At 56.4% G+C, this 21,230-nt stretch overlaps 1 protein-coding gene across 1 annotated transcript in view; it reads left to right on the forward strand.

The window, feature by feature from the left end:
- The window catches only part of TCERG1L (transcription elongation regulator 1-like), a 155,531-nt gene that overhangs the window by 133,680 nt on the left and 621 nt on the right, over window positions 1-21,230 (forward strand). The window contains exons 11-14 of the mRNA XM_012658111.1: window positions 3,867-4,002; window positions 13,189-13,278; window positions 17,993-18,111; window positions 20,364-20,450. Coding sequence (XP_012513565.1) covers window positions 3,867-4,002; window positions 13,189-13,278; window positions 17,993-18,111; window positions 20,364-20,450 — 432 coding nt within the window. The remainder of the gene's footprint in view (window positions 1-3,866; window positions 4,003-13,188; window positions 13,279-17,992; window positions 18,112-20,363; window positions 20,451-21,230) is intronic.

Consider the following 21,230-nt stretch of genomic DNA (forward strand, 5'->3'; position numbering starts at 1 on the left):
TGCTGCCCGCAGGCGGGGGTGGGCTTATTTTGGCCACAATCTCCCCTGTGCCTAGTACCGGGCGGGGCACATTCTGCCCACGGGAGAAGTAGGGAGGGAGGGAGGGAGTGGGGGCTGCTCTAGGGGATTAACTCGGATCATTTTAAACCCTCAAGACAGCCATGTGACGTGGGTGCTGCCACCCCCTCACATGGGAATACCACGAGTAAAGACCTGAATGCGTCCCACCAAATAGAGCTTTGAACCTGGATCTGTCCAGCACGGTCTGAGCCTACACCTGGCTGGTGACGCCGTGAAGACACGCGTGGGTGTCCGTGTGCGAGTGAGTGGCGGGTGCCTCGGCCGGGCTGGGAAGACGGGGTAGTGCAGGCTGGCTGCTCTCGACCGGAGCGGGCAGCTGGTTGGTGTTTGTGGTTTCCCGCCAGGGCAGCTGTTCCGACCCCAGGATGGCTCTGCAGACACAGCCCAGGCAGAGAGGATCCTGTCTGGGGGTTTTGGGGTGACCGCCGGGCTCACAGCTGATGTGCACAGCCCAGGGGCCCGAGCTCCCCCGGCCTCAGATAGATAATGAACGTTTGTTGTTCACAAGGGGAAATAGCTGCCGCAGTTTCAGTGTCTGGATCCACCTCCACCGAGGCCAGGTCTCGTGTATCTTACCTAACAATGCACTGCCTTTTGCGCATGGGCAGAGCGGGAGAAGCTCAGCGTTGCAGACCTACCAGCAGGACGCCACGTGCGTGCACCCGCAAAGGCACGCGCACCGTTAACGGCTCAGCTGACAGCTCAGAGGGCGGGGGAGGCCAGGACCCGGAGAGGAGAGCTCCGGGCGGTGCTTGCCACGCTGTCTCGGCTGGGCAGAGGCAAGGCGGGGTGTGCCGTCCCGGGAGTGGGGAGACTCCAGGGCTGCGGTGCCCAGATGTGGGCAACACCTGCCCGGGAGAAAGGTTGGCCGAGACCAAGAAGACCCTTTCAAGCCATACGTCGGACCTGGAAAATTTCCCAAAGCGTCAAATTCCCCAGGCTCCGAGCTGCAGTGAAACCACCCGCTCCCCGCGGCCAGCGGTGCCCGTGGGAAAGAGCGTCACAGGGACGCTGCCTCCCCCTCAGTAAACCGCGGCTTCAGCTGTCTTTATAAAACCTATTAGAACTGGCTCTTTGTTAAAAGTACAAAAATCGTTCAGCCACAAGAATATTAAAAATATATTTAGCTAGTTTGCATTTGCTTTTGACCGACTCTAATTGAACTGATGGCTCAGCTCTCTGGAAGGCATTTAGCGGTTCTGAACAAAATATTTTGTTGAATAAGCTATAATACGCCATCACTGGTGAGCTCAGAAGGCTCCTATTAATCTCATTTCAAGTTACAACAATGCAAGCCTTGTTTCACACTTCTATTTTTAACTAATGAAAATTTATTACAGAGAAATCCTAATTATACCCTTTGGAATATGATACAATTGCAAATCCACTAGTAATTTTCTTTTCTTTTTTCAAAATTCCACATAATCGCATAAGAAGCAAAGAATGTAAGTTCTCCTGAAATAGTTGGTCTATAAATAAGATTCCCCCATGGGTTGCGCAATCTTTTCTTTGCACATCGTGTATTAGTGTGGATTAATCCATGTTGCAGCCTCTGTGAATGAAAACCCCTTGTTAGACAGAACGTTGTATATTCTTGGCACATCCTAAAAATGGTAACACGCGCACCTCACATTTCCTTGGACAGACGTGATGGGAAAGCTGCTCCCTTGGCAGGTGTCGGGAGCCCTGGACTGGCCCCTAAATGACCGTTGTCCCTTCTCCTCTCCGTCCCCATCCCCCCCAAGCAAGGAGGCAGAGCAGGCTTCCCTTGGCGCCCACACCTCCCGGCGGCAGCCACAGGGCGCGATGGTGCCAGGCGTGGGGCTGTCCTGTGTGTCGTGGGAACTTCAGCAGCTCCCTGGTCTCCCCTCCCGGGGGCCAGCAGCACCCCCAGTTGTGACAGCCACGCACACCTTGAGATGTGGCCAAACGTCCCCAGGGGCAAAGTCACCCTCAGCTGAAAACACTGTGCGAGTGTCAGAGAAAATGGGAGCCGGGCGGTGGGTGAAGCGGTAAAAACAGATTTTATTCGGGACTATTGCAAAGGAGGAAAAGTGACCTCCGCGCAGAACCGGGCTCAAGTCCAAACGCCGTGTGTGGACCGGCAGGATTTGCAGCTGGGAGCAGGCAGGGTGGGGTCAGCGACTGGAAGATTCCGAGAGCAAATGCCAGGGGGAGGGGTTCGGGCTCCCCCACCTCAGGGCAATTGCCGGGACACACTGGAGATGGTGGCGGGGGAGGGGGCTGATGCCACGTCCAGGGTGGGGGTGCTGGCTCACTGGATTTAGCGGGATTCTTGCTCAAACTGCACAACTCGGATGATCGTGGAAGTCCAAAGCTCTAGGCCTACTGAGAAGTTCAGGGGGCCGAGCAGAGTTCGGTCCAGGAGGGAATCTGCCCCAGGCTGTTGTGAGAAAGCCCAGACTTACGTGGTGTGAGGGACTTCACCCGCCCCGCTGCGAGGGCGAGGCTGGCTTTGCGTTCCGTGCGTGTCTCCTGCTGCTTCCACCCACGGAGCCCTACGGTGCTTCCCGTGTGGAGGGCGCCAAGTCGCCTGCCTGTGAGCGGACTTTGCGGTCACCCGGCCGAGCTCGGCCTATGAGCAGCAGAAAATGAGGACTCTCTAGGATGTGGGGTCTGACGCTGGAACTGCCACTAGACCCCGACGCACCTGTCACTGTGAACAGCCACCGCCCTGGGCCTGGCCGCGGGTAGGTGTGGGGGCAGGGCCAGGTGGGAGCAGGCCCAAGAGGGGTCAGCGTGCTCAGGGCGAGGTAGCGCTCCAGCCAGTGTGGGCCAGTCTGCGCGTCATGTCGGACGGGCCGCGTCCCCGAAGACGGCTACAGCTGGTCCGAGCTGCCCCAGGCGGGGCCAGGCCGAGCATCAGTGCCTGCATTTGGCCAAACCCTCTCTCCCAGCAGCAAGCATTTAGGTTTCTTAAAAGAGGTTTCCAGAAGCTTCTAGAATAAGATGTAGAACCATGAAGTGATCTACCAAATGACCAGTTAAACAATGCCAGGCACAGAGTTAGTGCCTAATAACGGCAGGCCTCTCCCTTTCTTCCAGAAGAGGAAAGTCTCCCCCCCTGCCCCCCAGGAAGGAGGGAGCGATGGTTGGTGGTTCAGCCTGGCGAGGTCGGCGCGATGGATCCCCCAGTCCCCCAGTGCACACTCACGGCCCCGCCTTGGCCGCTGAGCCCTCGGAGCCCTGCGCTCTGGCTGGGCCATCCCTCTGCAGGGGACCCCACTTTCCACTGTCCTCTGTGCTCGGGGTGGGGTCCCAGCCTCCCTCTCTGCCACCAAACTCTCCCCTTGGGTTAGACCTTAGGACGGTGCGCTGCACCCAGGGTGTCCACACGCGATTCCGCACACAACCGTCTCCACGCATTTGCCCCCAACGAGGGAACCGTGAGTGCGTGAAGGGACTGTCCAGGGGGTGAGTCCCCTCCTTCACCCGCCCAGTGATGGCATCTCTGCGGGGGCAGCGGAGTCCGGCATCCTCGCCCATGGGCTGCAACAGCACAAGGCCAGAAGCCAGGGTCCTGCCAGCCAGCCGCCCTGGTTGGCAGTGGGCGAGGAGCAGGGTGCTGGTGCCCAGAGGCCAGAGCTCCAGTCCCAGAAATGTCCCTGCTGAGTGGCCGTGTCAGGCTTCAAACAGGGCTTTCAAAGGTTCTTTGTTCTTCGCTCCTTAGAGAGCTCCCTGAAGGAGGGTTTTCCAAGGTTGCGATGAAAACCGGCCGCGTCTCTACAGGCATGTTGAACCCTCTGTGTCTTGTGCCCATGCAGGACCGAAGGTTGCGAGAGCCCAGAGCTGGAGGAGGCAGAGAAGGAGGACAAAGGCACGAGGACGCCAGCCCCGCAGGTCCTCCTGCCCCTGGAGGAGCGCGCGACCCACTTCCGAGACATGCTCCTGGAGCGAGGGGTAAGGACGGCTGTGGGCAGCGCAGGGGTGTCCAGGCTAAGGGTGGGTCCTCAGACGGCAGCTCGGGGTCTCCCCCGGAGCCTGAGGGACGTCCTTGTCCTCACTGAGCTGGCCTTGGCTGGGTGACGTTTGGGTACTGAACAGTCTGAGGCCCGGGGGAGAAACTAGGTGGGGAGGAGGAAGGACAGTTTGTAGGTGTGAGGTGTCGGTCGGGGCGGCTCCCGCACCTGCGCGTGGAGGTTCCTGAGACGTAGGCGCGACGGCTCCCCAAGGCCCTGGTCCCCGGGCGGCGCCCAGGACGCACCTGCCCGTGTGGGCGAGACTCCCGTGGAGCCAGGCCAGATGGCGGAGCCCACGCGTGACGTCACGGTGGGGTCACTTACCCAGTGGGACTCCCGCGCCTACGAATCAATGCGACTGTTTTTTAATAAAATTAGAATATCTGAATTGTAGCTGATTTCTCAGATTGGTTGGGGGTATTTTATAACCTAATCTCCTTCCACGGACTTTTATTTCCTGCTTTGGCTTTGGGTACAAAGTGGGCCCGACGCAGTGTGTTAGCCCGTCGGACTCCCTCACACGGCCAGACCGAAGGCGGAAGGCAGCAGCGGGGCTGCTCTGACCATGATTATGACCAACGCTGTAAATGCCCCCGAGTCCGAAACAATTTCCTCTGGGGTCGGCACCCACCCCACAGGTGTGGCTGGGAGCGTCGGGGCAGGGCCCGGGAGAGGGCCGCGAGGTCGCCACGGCCAGTGGAGACACGTCTCCCAGAGCAGGGCTCCCTCAGGGGCAGGCTGGGCGCAGGGACTGGGCACTGGCCGGGGGCAAACAGGAAAAACTGCCCGTCCCGGCTCCCAAGCACTTTAAGCAGGAAGGAGCGCAGCCCACCACTCCCTAGGGAGACGCCCGTTTAGACGCCATCCTTACAACCCACGGGTTTTCTCGTTCTGGACCAACAGCCTGGCCTCATTTCCAATGTCCTCTTCCCAGACCAGGCCAGAGGGCCGGGCCTTTCTGAGGCCCTGGGGGTTGCCAGTGCACGGCAGGAGCTCAGGGACAGCAGGAGCTCAGGGCCGTCCCTGGGACTTCCTGGTGTCCAGCAGGAGCCGAGTGCCTTCCCCGGGTTTTCCTTGTGTCCTGTAAATGCTGCCCTGGAACCAGCTTTCATCTTGTCCATGCGCCCCGTGGCCCGGGGCTTGGGCCTGATTTCAGAGCCAGTGTTGTAGGGTTATCTCCGGGGGTAGCTGCTGTCGGCCTTTCCTTCCCGCACTCCCATTCCCACAACCCAGCCGTGGAACCCGGTTTATGGAACACTCAAGTGAGTGTCACGGGACAGACCTTCTGCCCCCAAAGCAGCTAATCCTGGGATTCCTCTGCCCTGGGGACCGGTGGGTGGACACTCTGGAGACCGGTGGGTGGACACTCTGGAGACCGATGGGCAGACACTCTGGAGTGCCATCGTGGTGTGTCACCTGCTAAGGGACCCTCAGGCAGGAGGCCGTCCTTCCTCCCCCTCTGTGCCCCTTCCCACTGCAGGGACCTCGCAGGGACACACACAGTTCTGAGGTTCTGAACGCACCTGGCCAGTCTGGGCTGCTTGGATCACCTGTCGGGAGACATGACCCATCTTCCCTGAAACAGGATGGCATCACGGACATTTCAGAAATATAAGCAAAAACTCATTTCATTTTGTTAGTATCCAAGTTTTTCTTCTCTTTGTTTTGGAAACAACCCAGGCCCACTTTGCCAACACAGTTTTAAACAAACCTATTTGGGGGATTAGCGCTGCATGAGGGGTCGCCTTTCGCTCCCACGGCAAGGATGCTGCGAGCTGAGTTTATCCGAATGGCCCTGGTTGGTGGATTTTACTAATGAGATTTTCAGTGCATTTTTGCCTCATCGAGGGTGGGGGATTCGTTTCGGCCTTTCAGACGCCAGGGTGCGGAGCAGCGACCCCACCGCGAGTGTGCCCTGAGGGACAGAGCCGGGGTGGGGCCAGACCCTTATGTTCAGAGGGTTTGGGGAGAAGCCACAGCTCAGTGCAGAGTCACCGCTGATGTCACAAAGCAATTCCACCATTTATGACTTTCTGGCCGTATAAAATACGCCCGCAGATTTGCTCACACTCATGAGAATTTGATAGCTGGACTGGTAGGATTTCTAGTTGTTTAAAAAATGAAGGAGAGAAAGCTCACTGTTTCATGGACTGAGTGACTAATAAGGTTTTTTATTGCATTTGTTCAATCCTTCAGTTCAGAAATGCACGTACTTACGGGACAGTGTGGGCCTGGGCTCTGAGTGGTGTAAGAAGGCAGAGTCTGGGCCTTTCCAGGGCATCCTGCGTTCGGGGAGGGAGGACGGTTCTGTGGTTTTGTGCTGCTAAGCGGCGGCGCGGTGGGAGGTTAGTGTGTGCGTTTTGTTTTGTTTCTTACTAGCGCAAACTACAATGGAGCTTTCTTTTAAAACTTCGGTCCATAAAGGGACGAGTTTAATTGAACAGCAGATTATTAATTTGACCTGCCTACCTAGATAAACGCATTACGGACATTCCGACGAGAACGTTTGCTTCTGCAGAGCATCCTGGGAAGCAGGTCACGCCAACCCCGCAGGAGAGCAGAGGCCTCGTGAGGACACGAGGTCTTGGCTCAGGCTCCGGGACGCACCTGGGTCCTCTCTCTGTGGTGCCCCCGGCCAGGTCCCTGCAGGGGTGGGACTCAGGACGCTGGCTGTCACGGGCCAGCCACGTAGCCGAGGCCCTGGGGTTGGGACCCGCGTCTGTGTCCGAGGGAGGAATTCCCAGACCGGGGCTCGGCGGCCCGGCTACCACGGCCTCTCCCTGCGCTAAGGTGGGCACCAGCCACAAGGTTGTCGGTGTGAAAATTTTCCAGTTGGGGATTTTAGACAATAATACTCTGATGATCATGCTGATAAGTGAACTTTGATTTGTGTGTGTGTGGAAGGGAGTTGTTTCCCACAGGCAGGAAACGTTCGACCTGTGTTGCTAAACTGTTTTCTACAACATGGTTTTAATACAGTCTATTCTCCCGTCGGCAACGTCTGAGCGTCCCTGAGAATCTGTGTGGCAGCACACTCTGGGCTTTGAGCAGTGAGAAGTTCAAATATTCGCTATTTACTATTTGTAAAATCTCACTCTTTTCCTGTGATTTGTGTCTCCTTGCGGCATCTCTGCTGCAGCCCCTCTGTGCCGGGTGGGCTGCCCTGGGCTTTGCCTGCGAAGCTCTTGAGACCTTGCCATGGCCACCTTGCTCGTGGCAGACCAGGCTCTAGCGAAGGTGCCCTGGGGGACTGTGCCCCACCCACTCCAATTTCTAGGGTGGGGTTATCTGTCCTTAAGGTGCAAACAGCTTCCAAGGTAAATGGAATTGGCTATGTCGTGGGATAGCAGTGTGAAATTTTATTTAATCATCAAAATGCAAGAAAAAGCTGCAATTGGTAAGGTATGAGCCCTGGAGACCAAGGGTAGGAGTCGATGTGTCCCAGGGGCCTGCTGGGGGACGCCTCGCCCCGTGCCCCTGGGCTCACTCCTGCCTTCACCTGCAGTTCCCCTGGGCTTACCTGAGCTCACCTGGGCTCACCTGGGCTCCAGGGAATTCTGTACGTGCTGACCACTTTCCTCTCTAAACTCCAGGGACTTAAAATCCCCAGGAGTAACCCTCGACCAAGGCGGGTGGGGGTCAGCAGGTAACGCTCCCACTTCCCAGCCCTTTGTGGGATGAATCTCGGGCAGGTTCGGGCAGGTTCTGCCTGAGCCTCCCACTCAGCCCCCCGCCCACCTGGTTCTGGCTCACGCAGGCGCCGTCCTTGGCTGTCCTCCCACGTGTCAGTTTACAGCACTGCCTGGAATCGTCTCCCAAATGCACCACCTGTGCCCAAGCCCCTGTGTGGGGCTGATTCCAGGGGACCTGGGATGAGAGCACCGGCCCCACCTTCAAAGGTGAGACAGGAGCACGGCCCCCCTCCCCCCCACCCACCGCCAGCCCGGTCCCTTTGTCCTGGGCTGCGGCACCTTTGACTGTTGGGGACTCCAGAGCCGGACATGGAAGACACAGCAAGGAGCTCTGGGAAGCTGGGTGAAGAGGGTCATGACACTGAAAGGAGCAGCGTTCTGGTCACCATCTCTGCAGGCAGAGTGGAGGGACAGCAGGAGAGGGGGCCGCCAGGGGACGTGTTGGAAGGGACAGAGGACAGCCAGGTAGATTCCCAGCAGCGAAGCCGTCCATATGGAATTGGTGTCATTAGGGCCGTGGGAGGCGCAGTGGGGGCCAGAAGGTCCACAGGGGAGTCCCGGGAAGGGGGTCAGCTGGGGAGGCGAGTGAGGACGAGCCAGTGGCAGAGGGTGGGGGGGCCGGGGTGGAGAAGCCGGAAGCGCAGGGACAAGGGGTGGCCCTGGAAGCAGAGGTGGGTGGGTCCAGGTGACCACTAGAGGCCTGTGTGGCTGGGGCCTGGGGGCCACCTCCCCCACCCGGACATCACTCCACGGGGTCGGGGGGAAGGACTTCACCCCGACTGAGGCCTCGGTCAGTTTCCCTGAGACCAGAGGAGACGGGAGGAGATGGGAGGAGGCGGCAGGAAAGGGAGACGCGGCGCCGGCCGTCGGCGGGGTTGTCTGCAACGCGTGGGGACGAGAAGGTTAGGGTTAGGGTTAAAGCGCGTGGGGAGCCGAGGGTGCGGGGGCGCCTGCACCCCTGGGGTCTCCCTGGGCAGCTGCCAGGGCACTCGCTCCCCGCTCACCCGCGAGACTCTCCTTGTCTGTTTTCCTTCTGGTATTTTCAACACGACGTAGAGGAACGTGACGTAACGTCAACGGGAGCTGCGTTCACGTAGCGCGTCAGTGACATGCACGAAGGCACCACGGTGACAGGCCGTGTCCTCTGCGGGGCGCGGGCAGAGAGGGCCGGCTCTGAAAGGAGGTCGTGCTGGTGTTTCGGAGGCGCCGTGGCGCCGTCATCCAGAGCTGATGGCACCCGTGACAGAGTGCTCTCCCGGCAGGACGTCTGCGCCCACAAAGCCCAGAAGGAAAACTCACCTCTGATTTGAGACACAGCTCGTGCGCGGGCTCAACGCGGCCGTTTTAAAGCACGAGGAAGTGAAAGAGTAGATACGTTTTGCTTGATAATCGGATTCGGTGGGAAACATTAACTTCTGAAGTAACTGGACTCGTGTTTGAGATGGAAATTAGCCACGTGCGGGAGGTCGTGTGATGACCCGGGCTGGGTGGCAGCTGCTCTATTGGGGACGCCCTGCGGCCACAGGCTGGGAGCGGGAGGGTGGGTGTCGGGGGACGGTGCGGACAGGCAGTCACCTGTTCTACAGGCGCTACCAAGGATGACACGGCGTCAGAGCGGGAGCCCACGGGGCCCGGGTTTACCGTGAGGGGCCACGGACTGCGCCCACTTGCCGGAGCCTTGTCGAGGCCGGAGGATCGAGCCCCCGCGCGGGACTCGGCAGGACATCCTGCTGTGGCCGCTCCCGCTCATCCGGCCGGCGGGATCCCCGGCCTTTTCTGTGAGCCAAGAAAATCGCTGGACAAGATGTTTATGGTTTTAAAGACCGAAATCTCGCGCTGCTCCTGCTGAGGCCGGCTGAGGACGGGAGCCCCAGGCCCCTGCCCGTCCGGATCTGTGTGTTCGGTAATGACCTCCGAGAGGCTGCCGCCAGCGCTGGGCACTGACAGGACCTACGTCATCCCACTCGTTAGCTGTCCCTGAACTTGCTGCGACCACTTTGCGTAAACCGAGCCCATTTTTCTCAGAGCCAAATCACCCCCAGGAGCAATGCAGAGGCCTCGTTTCTGTTTCTGGAGACGCCTTTGGTGACGCTGGGGCTGAGGTTGGAACCAGTTTTATCTGGCTGTGTTTTCCAAGTGATCCTCACCCCAGGCGATGTTTTCTCCTCTGCACACAAGACCTGGTCCCCTCCAGCGGGTGCGATGCCTCTGACGGAGGCTCACCCTGTCTGCCCAGTGTTTGCCTACGTGTGCATGTCTCTGTATGTGTGCACGTGTGTGTGTGCACACACCTCTATGCATATTTCTGTGCACACGTGTGTGTGTGAGTGCATATGTGTGGTGTGCATGGCTTATATGTGTGTGGTGTGTGTGTGAGTACATATGTGTGCTGTGCATGGTTTGTGTGTATACGGCATGCATGTGAGTGCATATGTGTGCTGTGCATGGTTTGTGTGTATGTGGCGTGCGTGTGTGAATGCATATGTGTGCTGTGCATGGTTTGCGTGTATATGGCCTGTATGTGTTCATATGTGTGCGCATGGTGCAGTCCATACCCCACAGAATAAACAGCATGACGGTGGCACATGCCCAGGGAGGTCGAGCCCTTCTCAGGAGCGATTCGATTGACGGGTCATTGTCACTGCAGCTGTTGGGACTCTGACAGAAGCTCTGTCTCACAGGGAAGGCGGTGCCCACCCGGAGGCAGCGAAGGACCCTGCTCTCCACAGCCATGTCCAGGCAGCTCCGTCCCAAGTCCCACCGAAGCCCCCCGACCACTGTGCTCTCTCCCATCTGCGGACTTCACAAGTGTCCCTTAGCATGGCTGTTGGTGACAGGATGTGGCCGGCTGTGTCACTGCAAACTGGCGTCACTGTGGAGATGGTTTCTCATCATCTTTACAGACAATAAATTCCTTTGGGGGCAAGGACTATACATTATCAATTTTTAAAAAATTTGTTTTATTAAAAATTTTTAGCAAGTTGGTGGGATTAGTCATATAACCCCATTTTCTACAGAACTGGGACCTTCTGGCATGTCTGCAGGTCCCTAGGAGCCGGACGTGCATTCCTGCGACTGAATCAAGTGGGGTGGGCCACACCCCTCCCTGGCAGCCGCACGCACCTCTGGCCAGGTGTGCTCTGCCCAGGAAATGGAGTCACTCTGCCGGGACGCACTCCCAGAGTCCCCGCCCCCAGCCCCGTGTTCCAGCGTCATTTTACGTGTTCTCCGTCAATGAGGACAATCCTTGGGTCGAGCTTGAGTCATTGCACCCAATAAAAGGGCTCCTGGATATTACAGAAAGGGCTCTGGTTTTGATGGCTGAAGGTAGAAATTGTCAATTAAGAAAATCCATATGTTATAATGTACAAGAAAAGCACGTGTTTATTGAAATAGTTCCTCTGCCAGGAAGATCATAAGAATGTGAGTGGGGTTCTGTTGTTGTAAGCTTTCGATTACCTTCCCTCCCCGCCCTGCCTGGAATCCACTCGCTGCCAGACCCCAGAGGGGCCTTCCTGAAACGCATGCCGCATCTGTCTCCTCTCCCGTCCCTCTCCAGGTAATGCCAGGCCCCTGCCTGTGCCCCTCCTGCCTCCTCCGGCCCCTTCATCCCTCCTTCACGCCAGGCACGTCCAGCCCCTGCAGTTCCTGCCTTCCCTGTGGTCCGTGAATCTCAGCCTTTGCACCACAGACAGCCGGTCCTGGAACTCCCTTCCAGGCCTCCTGAGAGCACGAGGAGTGTCCGTGCTCCGCCGCAGCCGCGCTCTGGAAGCCTCTGATGTGGCTCAGCCCGCAGAGCCCCCAGGGCGGGGCCCGTCTCTGGCCATTGGTCTCCTCACCTGCCTTACCCTAGACCGTGGGCATCCCGATATCCGGGGCCCTGGTTTATTTCCTCTGAGCCCTCAGTACCCAGCACAGGGCCCAGGGCATGATCAATATTTAGTAAATGTTTTTAAATGTATTCATTCGTTTTTTAAATGACTTAAACATTCTCTTGCTCTATCCGCTGAGAGTCTAGAAGCAGCAACATCCCAGTAGCAACGGACACACCCATGTCTAGATACTGGTTTCTAACATCCTTCCCCGGTCACGGGGACCAGGGCTCCTTGGAGGACTGGCTGGTTCAAGGGCAAAGGCAGGAAACATACAAGATGAGCCTGGAGCATCTCGTAGTGGCAGGAAATGAAGAAGTCCCCAAAGGTGAGAGGACAGGCACACAGGGGCCAACAGCAAGAGCTCAGAGGCCACACCTGGAGCGATGTGAGCAGGGAAATAAGTAAAGCGGTGGATTCTAACCCAGAGTGTGAACTGAGTATCCCTGAGTCCATACTGACATGAGCAGACAATTGAGTGAACAAGTAAACATGGGAAGGTGGACACACAGCCCGTCAGAAGGATTCCAAGTCACTCGCATAGCCCCCCCAGAGAAGTGGGGCGTAGCCCCTGAGTGTGGCTGCGCTTGGTGGCTCCCGCCAGAGAGGACAGCGTGGAAGGGGCGGAGCCACTCAGTAGTGGAGACACAGGACACACACCTCAGCCTGGGACCACGCCAGCCCGGGCAGGGAGGGCCACTCGGGCAGCGCACGGTCTTGACGCGGTGCGGTGGGATGTCGCGTGGCCTCTGCTTTCCCCTCAAAACTCATCAGCCCAGTGTAGTCCTGAGAACAACCGCGCCACGTCCCGGTGACCCGACCAGCAGTCCCCAAACGGCAAGGCCTCGAAAACCAGGGACGTCTGAGGAACGTCACAGGGCGGGACGACTGAATGTAACGTGGGATCCTAGGACAGAAATAGCAAGTTAGGTAGAAACTAAGGAAATCCGAATGCAGTGTGGACTTCTGTGGATAGTGACATATCAGTATCGGTGGAGACAATCTAGCACACTGTTGTAAGATGATAACAACACGGGAAAGTGGGCGTGGGGTCTGTGTAACTTTCTGTAACAGTCCTGCGATTTTTTGTAAGTCAAAAACTATTGCAAAACAAAATAGTTTGTTTCAAAAGAGGGCCCACCAAAAAAGGTTAAATGTTGATTAAAAATCAACTAAGAACATGCTAAAGTCAGCCCATTTGCAAGACTCCGCCCTTGATTATAGCTGTGGGGTTCTGGAAATCTTCAAAAACGTCATCTCTCCTTCTGAGATGTGACTTTGCAGAACGCCGCGACGCTGCAGGTGTACCGGGGGCGCAGGGCAAGGGCGCGGCCCCGGAAGACACCCAGGGAAGACAGAGGCCTGAGTGTGGGTCTAGAATTAAGTTTTCTAATGTTCTACGTGTGGATTTTCTCACACGGGCCGACACACCTCCGCCTCGCACAGCCCCGCACCCCTGGGAGCGTCGCCCCTTAACGCCGCTTCTCCGCCATCGATCGCCGCGGCACGTCGCCAGCTTAGCGTCAGACGCTAACAGCAGCTCTGTCGAATATCTTTCTTTAGGTGTCAGCGTTTTCCACCTGGGAGAAAGAATTACACAAAATTGTGTTTGACCCTCGCTACCTTCTGCTGAACTCCGAGGAGCGAAAACAGGTGAGGTGACAACGCCAGGGGGGCGGCCTGAAATGACAGCCGCTTCGGGGTCCCGGGAGCCTTTCCTGCCGGGGAGAAGATGCGTTTTCACTTTGTGAGTGGGGGGTCTAGATCGAGGCTCCAGCTTGTGAGCAGCACGCGAGGGAGGCACGGGGCAAGGTCGTCCTGGCGATTGTTCTTATCGGACCCTTTGGTCCTGACCACGCAAGGCTAACACTCGTATTCCAAGATGGAAAGGCAAATTTTTGGAGCATTAACCACATTCCAAATGACTAATCCATTAAAAGTGCTAAATACTTAAAGTCTTACACAGAAACAATGAAGTGGGAGGTTTGTATAAGACCTTGAGGCTCCACATACATAAAATCTTATACGATGCGAGAGTTGTCAGAATCCAGATGGAGCCACCGTGTTGGGACAAGGCCGCAGTCCCAGCGCCTTGGGAGGCCAGGGTGGAGGGTCACTGAGGCCAGGAGTGCGAGGTTGGAGAGAGCTGTGGTCGTGCCACTGTGCTCCGGCCTGGCAGACAGAGCCAGGCTCAAAATCAAAAAAGCGAAAACAAAAAGGAAACCCCAGCAGACCGAGCAAGGGGAAGCTACAACCTGGCACAAAACCGCTTCCGCGAGGACGTCTGCCCCGCAGCTGCCTGTCCAGCCTCGCTGCTGCCACCGTGATATTGAACTTTGGGGCTCAGGACATTTATGTCAAAACAATCACGTAACCCTCCTCCTCCTCGTTTCCTTTAGAAAACGTTGTCTTCCCTCCCCGCCCTGAGCGCTCACGCAGTTCGCCGCGACCTGCGCGTTCCCGGAGCAATGCTCCCTCCCGAGTGGGCGTCGTGCTCTTCTGAAGAGCCGCTCTCTGCTTGTACTCAGGGGACAGTAGCGGTGACACAGGCCAGGCCCGCAGAACAACAACCTGGCACAAGTGAAGGAAGGGTGTTCCGGGAGCCAAGTCCCAGGAAACCAGGTTGCTGATCAGAGGGTGCCTGGGGCCGTTTCGAGGGCAGACGTGACGGGGGACACCCTGGTCCATTACAGGTTGGGTCCTGAGCCGACGCCGTTTTCCAGATCCTGACGGAGGACAGGCGGTCCACTGGCTGTCAGCAGGGGCTGGCGTTGCTGCGGACCAGTGGCGGGTGTCGTTCGCTTACACAGCCTGGGTCTTGTGGCGCCTGGGGCAGGTCTGAGAGGGGCCTGAGATAACAGAAGGACGGTCTAGATCTCTCTGCCTCTGGGTCCTGTCCCCGTTGGCTCCCTGCACGAGGCCGTGTCTTTCCCGCCCTCTGCCCTCTGAGTTCAGAAATGACGCACGTGGGAAGTGGGACCAAGAACAACCGCTGGGGACGGAAGAGCCACGGGAGTTGCTTCAGAGAGGAGGGTTCCATCGCCGGCGTGGCGTGCGTGGTCTCCCTCGGTTCTCAGACAGCAGAGTCCAGTCAAGCCTCGGACCAGGAGCGTGGAAATTCCGATTTCATTTTCTCTTCTGTCCTCGGCTCATCAGGTTCCTTTAAGTAAACGCCCGCGATGAGGTTGAAGAGGCGCCAGGCAAGTGCGTCTCAGTCATGAGGACCCGCGGGGCAGCCGAGCCGAGCCGAGCCCACCACCCCGGCGGCCCTGGGAACTGCCCCTGGGCGGGATCCCTGGGGCCTGGGAAGGTGGCGGCTTCCTAGGGTCGAACACATCCCAACACGGGGCCTGGGCCCTCAGGAACTTGGAATTGATTAGCTTTTGTTGCCTTTGAGCTGAGCTTCAGTTTCCAGAAAGAAACTGTTTTAAAACACGTGAAACACGGTATCAGCGACTCAAAATAATGCTACGGCAGAGTGAGCTGCGTTTGAGCATTAAATATATGTATTTTCCTATGGCTAAGGAAAACTGCAGACTTCAGTATTTCACCACTTTGTTGCAATATTAAAAATACAAAATTCAACTATGAAAACACATAGTAAGAAGCCTGTTTATGTGACAGGATCACCTTAGGCCGTGGGTCACAGCCGCCACCTGGCTGACGTCTAAATGCCATCGGCAGTTCTGTAGACGGTGCTTTCGCTGACTCCTTTGTTGCCGTCTGTTGTTCTCTCTCAGTGTCATGGACGGCTTTGGGGCCCTTTGTCCCTTGAAAGGAAGTTGAATAAGTAACACCATCCCCAGCCCCGAAAAAAAAGCCCTGCTTTGATGGGGTCCCTTCCAACTCTTGCAGCGTCACACCAAGTCACATCTCTTAGGGCAGCTTGGAGCACGAGGGGCACCGCTTGCCTGCTGGACCGAATTGGTTCACGGGCACCGTCCCCTGCCCTTCTGAGGTCTGGGGGACACAGCGTCCTGCACAGGACGCACCCAAGGGAGAGCGTGAGGCGGGACGTCAGCAGGCCCCAGTCAGAGAGGCCGACGCCAGCCCTATGGGGCTGGGCTGTCCTGCCCTGGCCTGGTGTATCCACTGCCGATAGATCGGACTGGAATGTCAGCTCACGACAGGGACCCGCTATTCGGGGAAAGCCTGAACATCCCTGGGAACTCACCCAGAGGACACTCGGCACTGTCTTTGTGCACCGCACCGAGGCCCAGAGGTCCAGCGTGGACGGGAGGAGGCGGGAAGCTGGCGCACTGCGGCACGGGAGCACTCGGAGGGAGACACCGCAGCCTGCGTGAGGAGGGCACTGCCGCTGAACCGGGGAAGGGAAGAGGGTCCGGGCCCCACTCACACGGCGCAGTCCTAATTGGGAGAAGTCGGGCTGGCATCAGGCAGGATCTGGGGGACCCACCATCACACAGCGTCCCGGGGGTGCACCGAGGCCCGTGGTGTGAAAATCACAACCAGGGGCTGCAGAGGAGAGGGGAGTGATCCTGGACAGAGAATCGGGGTCGAGGAGTGCAAATCAGACCTGTTTCTGTGGTAACAAATAGCGCTTTGTTTTGTTACACAAGAACATACAGCACGATAATGGCCGACGGTATCTCTTTAAAAAGTCATGCCCCACTTTGGGTAAATCTGGTATAAGATGTTAAGGAGGAAAGAAAATTTCCTGCTACATTAAATTATAGTGACATGAAGTAACAGAGCAAGGGGAGAGGGAAGAGAGAGACCTTTGATTAGATGGATCGATGGTTCTAGGCAGAGAAGCAGATACTTCTTGCAAGCCCCGACTTCACCACCAACCAAGCTTTCTATCCGGATTAAAGTCAGTCGAGCAAAGCTCTGGCTCATGATGGAGCAACATGCTTTTATTTGGATAATAACCCCGCAGTCACCTTTTATATGAGTTTAAATGGTACCACAACTGGGGTCTCACGTTACTATTTGCCTTGAAGGTAAAACAAGCCAATCGTATTCATACTTAAATATACACGCGCGTGTTCTAAATTTAAGTCAGATTCGTGAATATTTCATGGTGCTGCCATCTTGAGGAGCTGAGGAGCGTTTCGTATTTGTGATGCTGTGGAGGCTAGCCCTCCTGAGGTGGAGTCCGAGCCGATACGCCCAGGTCGAGAGCCCCTCTCGAGCCGGCGATGGCTGGAGGCCGCACCCTGCCGGCCGTGACCTCCCTTCTCTGTGCGCCCGGCAGGTGCGCTCAAGACGGACGTTCTGAGCTGGCACCTGGGTCAGGTGCTGAGATCTGCACGGCCGTCACTTGGATGGGTACAGAGTTGCTATTTATTGGCCTTACAGGATCATATGTGGGTTTTTTATTGATATTTTTATTTGTTTGCATAAACATTTAAATTATCTCCAGTTTGTTTTCTGTGATGTTCCTGACTTTTGGATAGCCTTAGGAACGCAACAGTTTGTCCCCCGTTGCCTTGATAGTCTCTAAGTAACAATTTTTCCGACGTTGGAACGGCGATTGCTCGTGCTCTGACAGGGTTATTCTTGGACTGGGCGAGGGGCGATCTCGCCTTGCTGTGTGGGCTGCCAGGGTCCGAGATAAAACGCCCTGGAGTCTCACCCAGGGAATGGCTGCCAGACGCTACCCACGTCCCTTACACTGAGGAACGGGGTTTCCTGTTTGGATCAGCATCGGAACACACTTCTGGTCACTGCCAGCTGCCCGAGGGTCAGGTCTACACCCACCATCCGTGCAGCCGGGAAGCCGGTCACATCCTTAGAAGAGGCCGCCTTGTCCGCTCTCGTTCCAGATCCCGCATTCGGAAGTGGGTCTTCTCGCAGACTAGAGTGTGGGGAATCAGAGATGCTGGGTTTACTTTCTTTTCACAAATTAAAGTCATTTTTAGAGACTCAAATGCCAATTACGGCGCCATAGGAAGTCACTAGAACAAATTAAGTGCGCTAATGTGCTACTGGTGCTGCCGGCGGTGCTGGGGAAGTCGACGAGATGGCGCGTTGCTGAGTGCTGCTCGGAACGCCCCGGCCGAGACGCGTGTGGCACGCAGAGCCGCGTTCCAAGCTGTCGGAGGCTCCCAGACACCCACGGAGAGGGCTGCTAATCCTTCCTGGGATTTCTCAGGCAGGCTGATCCGAGGTTTGACCCAGAAACGGTTCCCGTGTGTGCAGAGACACCAGGGCTCGTGGGAATCTAGGTTTAATTATTCCGAGGGCTTGTTTTCAGTGAGAGCCGCAGTTGAAGGCTGTCGCCTGCAGCTCCAGCAACTCGGAAAGGAACGGCTCGATGTGTTTCTGGGCTGTGCTTGCAATACAAGATTTAATTTCCGATATGCGATTTCTTAATCCTTTTCTTTTGTGTATGTGTTTTAAGATATTTGAACAGTTTGTCAAGACCAGAATAAAAGAAGAATATAAGGAAAAGAAAAGTAAATTGCTGCTAGCCAAAGAAGAATTCAAAAAGCTTCTAGAGGAATCTAAAGTGTCACCCAGGTATGGAGAGAGAAACACGTCAGGTGGTTCTGGGGCTGGAAGCGTACCCGCTGTGACAGGCTGTGTTGACGCACCTGAGTGTGGACTCCGCGGGCCCGGCCGGGAGGGCAGCCCGGGGGCTCCTCTGCTGCCCTCCTCCCCGACCCGAGTGCGAGCTGTTTGTGCATCAAACGCCCCGAAATCCTTTCATTCCCACATTTCCCAGTCAGAGCCCCGACTCCGTGGCCCACGGGACCGGTCCATAGGTCTGATTTCCGATCTCATGACCAGGGAGTGAAAATGCAAAGCAAAGGGCAGGAGCAGAGTCAGCCCCAGCAGCTCCCTGCCTCGAGTCTTGCGTCCAGCCCGAGAGTGACGTGCGAGGTTGACATCCTGGGGCCCAGAGACTGAGGCAAATTGGTTAATGAAACTGACCTAAGATAATAGATAAGGCGGCATTTCCGTTAAATAAAAACACATAAGCTTAACTCTTCTCTCAAATTAGCTTTAATTGGATGATTTTTTTAAAAATAACTATGAACTACTTTTAGAACTATAAAACAATAGTTGATTCTAATGTGTTTTTATTTTAGATTGAAATGTGCCCCTGTATTTTTTAAATGGGATTAATGGATGCTTTCTGGGAAGACGTAGCCTCCATAGTATGATCTGTGCTTCGCCTGGTCAGTAGCTGGGTGACGTAAGTTAGTGTTGGTTACACAATTCTCATGAAAATTCTCCAGCTATTTAAAGGACAGATACTTGCTGAATGGCAAAAAAATAGCATGAATTATCGACATCACACAACGCTAATCTCAACAGGCAGGTGTGTGTCTGGCTGCTGGTAAACTGTGATTTTCTGTGGTTAAAGCGGCCACGAGAACGCGGGGGTCCAGCCGTGGCTTAGCTGTGCCTGCCCACGAGGCGGCCACGGAGAGAGGCAGAGACGAGTGAGGTTCAGCAAACTGGAGCCCCCGACCTGTCTTGGTTCGCAGTCTGGCCCTGGCCCTTCTTAGCCTGGTCGTGGGGGAGGGGACTGGACCTCCGTGTGCATCCGTGTCCTCATCTGGAGCAAGGGTGACCACTCAGACCCCAGGAAACACCCGGAGGACAACATGAGGGGCCCAGGGAGGGACCCTGCCGTGCCCAGCAGGCAGGGGGTGCTCAGGAGCGAGAGCCGCGTTGTCATCAAGGACGTTTAGCCAACGTCCTGTCTCTCCACTGTACAGCGTTAGCCAGGAGCTCACGTGTCCCCTCCCATGAATGCCTTACGAAGACCAAGGGGGGAAATAGTCAGAATTTATCAAGCAATTGGAAAAAGATCTCACACACACACACACACACACACAGACACACACACGGAAAAGGAGTTAGACTCACTATTAAAATTAGGTTTAACTGACTTCTCTTTTTAAAATAAAATGTATTGTGTAGATTAAGGCATATCACATGATGTTACGGGACACATATAGATAGTAACATGGTAACTATAGTGTAGCAAATTAACATTTAAAAAAAATTTACACTCAACGTAGATTACTTTTATAATTATAAAACTACTTTTTATTCTAAAAATAGCTAAGTCTGCAACATTTTCAAGAATTTTGTGCAGACCTTTCTGCTGTTTTATAGGCACCCATGTAACACACGTGTAATTCAGATCGCTGCACACGGCGCAGCCTGGTGCGTTACATGCAGAGCACCTGAGTCCCCTGGAGACGGCCCCGGGGGTCTGTAGAGACCCTGCAGCCATCCACGCCCGTCCTGGTCATCTCAGCCTCTGTCCTGACAAGTGCCCGGAGCAGTGGCAGCAGCGACAGTCCAGAGTGGGCCTGGACAGCGCCAGCCCTGCCGGACTTGGCTGTGGGGGGAGGGGCTGCAGGAGCGGCAGTGGGAGTGACCCTCAGTGCCCCTTCCCGAAGGCCACAGCGACCGCCTCCTTCAGCAGCAGGCTGGCCGTGTCCCCGTTTCCCCCATGAACTGCCAGTGACTCGGACGACTTCCCGCCAGGGTCAGCAGACAGACAGCGCTGCCCCTTGGCATGGCGAAGGGGCCACAGAGGGTTAAGTCTCCCTTTCTTTCCGGGGACACTTCTTTTCAGAGATGCCCAGGATACTGTCCCTGCCCAGCCCCTGATGTGCTCGGCCTCCTAACTAGCCAGGTATGCGGGAGCAGCGAGCCCCGCGGGCATCCGACGGGTTTACTTCCTCACCACAGGCAGGTCAGTCGTGGACGCACCAGCCGCGCCCGGCACGGCTGTCAAGTGGCTAAAGGACGGAGGAGACAAGAAAGGAAGGAGGGAGGAAGGAGAGAGGGAGGAAGGAAGGGAGGAAAAGGAAAACCAGAAAGAAGCGCTTTTCTTTTGGAGGAACCATAAACGAGCGCCCCGGAAGCTGCACCAGGACAACAGCAGCCGGAGGACGCAGGCATGAGACTAACTGTTTGGTGACAGCAGTGAGGGCGAGTCTGCTAATTATTTGTCTTGTCTTCTAACAGCCGTGTCAGCATAATCGCGTTGTTCAGGTATTTAAAAAGCTATTACGTTATAATGCAATCATTAAGTGTCTGCAAGGAAATACACAGTTCTCTGTAAAGAGAAATGGGGGATGGAAAAACCCGTTGGACAAAGAATGGAGGCGTTTTCTGGGCGCCCGGGGACACCCCTCCAGGCGAGCCCCCGCTCCCTGGCGAGGACCCCAGGCTGGGAGGCAGGTGGAGACTTGTCTGTCCCTGCACGGGTGGGTGCGTCCCCAAGGGCCAGCTCCACCCGGCCTCGGCCTCTCCACACCTGCCGTGATCCTGCCTTCCAGTTCAAGCGCGGCCAGTGGGAGGCTGCGGGCTGCAGCGCTCGCAAAGCTCCCTTGGTCGCTACAAAGGCGGGTCCACTGCCTCGGCCCTTCCAGCCACCCCAGCCCTCAGGGACGGCCTTGCTGGTCCCGGCTGGCTCCCTTGGGTTTTCCTACAGGCCCCCCTGGCCTGGAAATTAGAGATTGCCCCGTTGGTAGTTGGTGCTCACTGCACGCCGGGCCCCGGGCTGGACCCGCAGGATGTCCATGGAGACCGGAGCACAGGGCGGTGCCCGCACTGGAGTGAGGGGGTCCAGAGGGCGCGGTTAATGTTTAGCAAGGTCACAGCTGTGA

This window comes from Propithecus coquereli, unplaced genomic scaffold (genome assembly GCF_000956105.1).
Source record: "Propithecus coquereli isolate 6110/MARCELLA unplaced genomic scaffold, Pcoq_1.0 Scaffold572, whole genome shotgun sequence".
NCBI lineage: Eukaryota > Metazoa > Chordata > Mammalia > Primates > Indriidae > Propithecus > Propithecus coquereli.